Source organism: Cheilinus undulatus, linkage group 8 (assembly GCF_018320785.1).
Source record: "Cheilinus undulatus linkage group 8, ASM1832078v1, whole genome shotgun sequence".
NCBI lineage: Eukaryota > Metazoa > Chordata > Actinopteri > Labriformes > Labridae > Cheilinus > Cheilinus undulatus.
This window is the reverse complement of record NC_054872.1, coordinates 50,950,299-50,956,418: the sequence shown is the minus strand read 5'-3', so window position 1 is coordinate 50,956,418 and position 6,120 is coordinate 50,950,299. Positions and strand designations below refer to the sequence as shown.

At 42.2% G+C, this 6,120-nt stretch overlaps 1 protein-coding gene across 4 annotated transcripts in view; it reads left to right on the top strand.

Annotated features, from left to right (window-relative positions):
* The window catches only part of si:dkey-22o22.2 (neural-cadherin), a 220,855-nt gene extending 216,740 nt beyond the window's left edge, over nucleotides 1-4,115 (top strand). For all 4 annotated transcript variants that reach the window (XM_041793004.1, XM_041793006.1, XM_041793005.1 and 1 more), the window contains one exon: nucleotides 446-4,115. In XM_041793004.1, coding sequence (XP_041648938.1) covers nucleotides 446-1,114 — 669 coding nt within the window. In that variant the 3' untranslated portion in view covers nucleotides 1,115-4,115. The remainder of the gene's footprint in view (nucleotides 1-445) is intronic.
* Nucleotides 4,116-6,120: the final 2,005 nt, after the last annotated feature.

Here is a 6,120-nt window from a genome sequence, read left to right as displayed (position 1 = left end):
AGTGGCAATAACAATAAGTTAAAGGTGGCAGAAATGGTCAAAAAGCAACAAAAATGTGTGAAAATTGGTGAAAATGGGGAGAAAAAGGTGGCAAAAAAATGTGTTAAAAGTTGCAAAAAGAGTAGCAAAAATGAGCAAAAAGTAGAAAAAAAGCGAAATTTAGTTGCAAAGAGTAGCTTAAATGGAAGACAAGATGAAAAAGGGCAAAAAGGTTTCCCTTTTTTTAAGGTTTCTGGGGAATACTATTTGAAATGAAGACAAAAAAGAGCCACACGTTGAGTTTTACTGCTTTATGTCAAAAACAGCAGTGAAAATGATTTAGATTGCACTAAAAAAGAACTGAAGATTATTTGCTCCTAAAGGCTTAGATTTGTCAGTTCAAGCTTCAGTTTGACAGAAGTTAAACAGATGATTAGATAACTCATGTTTCTCTCTTTTCCTCCAGAATGGCTACGACATCACGGAGCTGAAGCGCCCACTCTGCTCCAGTTTGTCTCAGTCGTCGTCCTGCACCACCGCTCCTCTCATCAAATCGTCCCCGGGCTCCCAGGAGGAGGTCCACCCATCCAGCTCCTCCTGCAGCTCAGGCGCTCCCTACCTCAGCATCCCCCATCATCACCACCATCATCATCAGCACGCCACCAACAGCTACACCGGAGACTCCCCCTACGCTAACTTCACTGCTCCTGTGGCCCGGGACATCGATCCAAATGACACAGGAGGTTACGTGGACGTGTCGTCATCTCGCTCTCACGTGGACTTTAAAAGCTACGTGGCGAGGATCATCTGGGAGGCTGACAACGACAGCGAGGCCTTCCCACTGGATGCCTACCACGTGTGGTGCGTGGAGGGCTCGGGGTCATCTGCAGGAAGCCTCAGCTCGCTGGGGTCGGTGGCGTCTCGTAGGAACGCTAGCTCTGCCCCCTGTGTGGAGGAAGAAGAGGAGGAGGATGATGATGAAGGAGGGTTTGTTTACGACCGTCTGTCTCGCTGGGGGCCCAAGTTTCAGGCTCTGAGCGAGATGTACGACCGACCCCAGCTGGCCCTCACCTACAGAGACGCAGTGGACTACATGGAGAGGAGCCACAGCCACGACATGCTGCCCCACCACTAGAGGGCACCACACAAAAAACACGACCTGCTGCCTCGGCACCACTATAGGGGGCCACACAGAAAAAAAAAACAGGACCTGCTGCTCCCCCACTAGAGGGCGCCATACACAACAAAACACGACCTGCTGCCTCAGCACCTCTAGAGGGCGCCAAACATCCACAGAGCTCATACAGGCTGAGAGAGTCAGCACTGTGTTCACGTGTAATCAGGAATTAGCCAAGTCATGTATCATTAATGAATAAAATTTTTACAGGATTAGGGCCAAAATAAAAAGAGGAAGATGTTTTATGAATTTAAAAATTCAGCCATTTATTCTAGGTAGCAGGTGTAGAAAAAAATGCTGCAATTTTAGTTCCTTCAATAGGGATTTATTCACCCAATATAAACAAAGTAGATTCATAAAAAGCAGAAGATGCATGCATGTGCACGTTTGAAGGACTTAAATAAAAGTGCACATATTTCTGACCATAAAGGACTAATGCAATTCTCAAACTTCTGCATATATAGAGCCACACCTGCAAGCTCGTTCAGGCAGTCATACTAAAAAAACACTGATTCACACCTGACATGCATCATAATCAAATCACATCCTCTTAATTCAGCAGCCTGTTTAAGCTGCAGGATTTCCTTTCTCTTCCTCTGCTCTGCTCTGAATCAGTATTGCACTCCCACTTTAACCCTCCTTCACCCCAGCATCCACCTGTAGGCGCCCATGGAAGGTTCAAGATGTTTTCTCATCACGTAGATTCACGTAGATTCTTCTGAAGTCCATGCACATGTCTTCGGTCTTTGTGCAGTCAGGTTTAAAATCATCCACTGGTCCACTGTCATTCTGTGACAAAGAGAGCAGCAGATCCTTGAGCTTAAAATGACTGAAACAGCTGAAAGAAGAGCAAAGCAACTAAAAACTGCTTTTCATTTTTGTGCTATTATTTGGGCTTTTCTCCTCCAGATAGGAAAGCTGCAGAAAAAGCACAGGGGAGGACATGCACCAAGCAAGCAGCTTGTAGAGGTCTGACCTAGCACAACTGAACATAACTGGCACCAAATTTAGTCTTTAAATCCCCGCACAAATCACGAGTTTCTTCATAAAAATGTTCCAGTCTTGCACATACAGATAGCTCATCCTTTGTCATGTATGAAAGAGAAAACCTGACGTGACGTGAACACAGCCGCTTGGCTCCCTCTTGTTTCTCGATGGCGGCTCTTTTCAGGTTCATTTGCTCGTTGTGGATGTTTGTTCATGTGGAGAAGTCAGAGGTCTGACTGTGGATCAGTGGTTTTTATTCACACAAGCACAGAGAGACGATTTTCTGGCTTTATGAACCAGCTTTACACACAAATATGTCAAACTCTTATTTATTTTCTTCTTCTTCTGCCTCTAATGCAGCTCAGTGTTCGCTATTTATTTTGTTTATTCTGCATTTTGGTGGTCGCTGATTTCACTCATGGAAAATGTGAATTTGTTTTAAACCATTTTAGGAATATAAGGAAAGTATGTTGGATATTTTGCAGCTGATCAGAGTTCTTTTGCTTCATTTGTCAACATAAAGGCCTTGATTTCCGCCTCACAAAGCGAACTCGGAGTTCTGCTCAGAGGCATTTTTCTGGAATCTTTTCATCTGACCCGACAGATTCCTCTCCTCCAGCTCTCCACAGGAACCAAAACCCAAACAAAAAAGTCAATTTCACAGAAATCTCCCAAGGACAAGCACTCCTTTCACCGTTTTAACTTTTTTGAAACATCTTTGTCACTGTGCTGCTGTCAGTGTTGCCTCGTTCACAAAAACAGCTTCTCTTTTCTCGCTGCCTGTTGCACTAAAGGAGGGTTCAGAGAATCTACGTGCCAGTTAGAAATAAAAGCAGATAAATAAAGCTTTTCCGAGGTGGAACACTTTTTACCCTGCAGTGTTTCCAACGTGTAAAATAAGATTTGATAGTTTTCACATGACAGATTATTTTTGTACTCGTCTGTAGAAATGTTCAGAAGCTGCTCTCTCTTCTCTGCAGGACGGCGTCTGTTTAAAGTGTTTTTCTTCTCGTTGATCAGTTTGTGTTTGGACTTTTGTAAAGATGTTTTAATCAAATCCAAACGTGTGGCTCGTTACGATAAAGACATAAGTCCTCAGGAATCGTCTGCAGGTTCACATTTGAGAGCAGCGGTCCTTACAAAGCTGCAGAGCAACAATTCAGCTCTGTTTCCGGATTTATTTAATTTACGTTTATGCAAAATATTCTGAATCTTCATGAGGCTCAGTCCAGGTTTCTTAGAGGAGTTTCGAGGATCATTTACGACACAGGAGCATAAAAGGCAAAAAAACAGCAATAAAATAATGAAAAATTAATATAATCAAGATGAAATGCAATCTAAACGTTCACTATGCCTTATTAAAACACCAACAAACCCTTCTGATCCCAGCTCAGCATGTCAGCGTTAGACACACGGTCTAACAACAAAAGATAAATGTGAGAAAGGAAAATAAAACTTGTTTTTAAAGGCTCTTGTTTTTCCAGCTATGCTCTGAATCAGTACATGCCTCGCAATACGAGATAGAAAATGAGAAATTCAAGACTGCAGGAGCTAAATCTGTCTGTGGAAAGCTAAATATTTTCAGTGGATAGCTTCGGCATCACAAGACTGATCTAGCAAAGCAGTTTCATGTTAAGGCCGGCTCAGGCTACACAAATTTAAGATTTAAGCCCAACTGTGACGTTGCAGCTCATCGTCAAAACTCGGGCCCGATTTAAAACGTCGGAAACGACAAACGGTCTTGTAGTGTGACGTAATTAACGACGCGTCCAAGACACCCCATGACCACAATTCAACAAAACTAGCATGTCAGAATTTTTCTTACATCGTCGTCTAGTTTGACACCCTGACCTGACGTCAACGATGTGAATCCTGATGTCTACCAACAGGAGTGTTTGCTCATTAGCTGGGTTTCCATTACAGTTTTTCGCAAAAATAAAAGCGAAATTTCTTAAATTTCCATTAAGTACAATTGTGCTTTGAATGCGTTTCTATTGAAGGGAGTTTTGGGCATAGGCCTTGCAATTCTCCTAAAATCTCATCTAGCGTGAATCCGCTGCAGGGAAGCTTGACACTCAAAACCTGTTGCGTGTTGGTACAGTTTCGGTTACATCTACGGCGGTTGCCTTGAGAATGCTGAACAAAAGATGAAGAAAACAGATGATAGTTCAGAGGTAAAGTCTGTATGTATGGTAAAAGCCACGCATAAGTGTATAAGTATGATGTTAGAAAAAAGTCTGTCTCCTCTTCTGTCCACAAGAACTGTGCCATGTTGTCTCAGAGTGACTAATCACGTGACACCGTACGTTACATCCCGTGACTTGTAAATGTGGAAAAAGTGTTTCCATTACACTTTTGTGATATATTTCTATATCAAAACACCTGAAAAACCTCCTCATGAAAGCATTAAAACTTTTTTGCAATATTTTAGGGTTTTTTCGAAATTCAGTTGTTTCCATTACCAGTTTTTTATTGCGCTATTTTGATTTTGCACATTTCCAAGTGTAATGGAAACCCAGCTCCTATCTTTGCATCGTCATTTACAAGATTTAGCACTTTTATCCCTTTTTATTCCCTAATATTAATGAGTAAATTTTATTTTATTTTATTTACATTATCACATGCATACCTTAAGATCTGTCTGAAGGAGAGCCAGTCCATGTTGTCCTCCCCTTGACATAACATAACTTATCCGTAATCCAATCCATAATTGTTTATTATTTTACTTTTTTACGAGCGAAAGACCGCTACAATCACACAAAGTGCTTCTGTTGTAGAGTTACTGACACTTTGTGACCCGCTCCCAACAACCTGTGAACTCGCACTCAGTCAGTGGTGACGTCAGCATACGCTGAGCGGTCAGGATCACTCTTGTAGAGTGGCCAGGCTGTCGGCCAAGACGGGACAAAATTTTGGTTGCATAGTCTGACATGGTGTCATCGTGAACAACCAAAAAAAATCATGTAGTCTAAGCCAGCCATTATATTTTGGAAAAAACCTCACTGCGCTCTGATTGGTGCGTCTCTTTTGATCCACAGATAGATTGACAGGCAGATGCTACCACTAGAAGGCTAGCTTTAGTGCTAGCTTAGCTGACAGGGCGTCGAGCTCAGTGGGCGGGCTCTTGTCTGCCGTTAGGTTGATCCAAAGTTCAGTTGAGACAGCGATCTCAATATGGAAGCTGCCACGGATTGGCTGCAAAAGCTGTTTGAGTCTGCCTTCTGTAATCAAACAGCTGATGTCACACAGGATCTGTTCAATTCTTTTTACAGTTCAAAACCAACAATTCAACAGATTTAGCCAAAATTTTTTGTGAAGCATGCTGCAAAAGAACAAATGCAAGATCCATAGTGGGACCAACATACCTGACGTACTGATTTGAGAAAAATCTAAAGTTTGCATCACAGTGCAACGAGCCAGACTAGTCATGTCAGACCAGCATTAGCAGGGAAACTCCATAGAGACAACATCCATGAAGAAAAAGCTTTATCTTCAGGTTTCCGCTAGAATTTTGACTAATATTTGTGAACTAAAGGAACTTAAAATTAGCACAGCTTCTACAAGTGCTAACTGAGCAGCAACAGTTTAATCAGACTGATTTTTTTGATCATTTGTTTTCATGAATATTGGCTGATTATGATCAGCTGACAATCAATCTGGGCATTACCCTGTAAAAACTCCAGTCTGAGAAAGCGTGTTGTCTAGTTTCCAAATATCTCACTGCAGTTCTCATTAGCCACATGAAGACCAGGGAAAAGTGTCATTTTAAGATGTTAAACATAAAACACAGCCTTCAGAGGGAGGGAGGTCATCGATCATCTGCTCTCAAATCTTAACCTGCGATTGATTTCCTTTAAAATTTCTTTTCATGTCTCAGATCCCAAAAATCCTGATCTGTTAGAGCCAGAGCCGCTTCGGTTTATGGGTGTTTGGATCTGTTTGATGAGCTTTTTACGTCTCCGCTGATGGCGAGATGC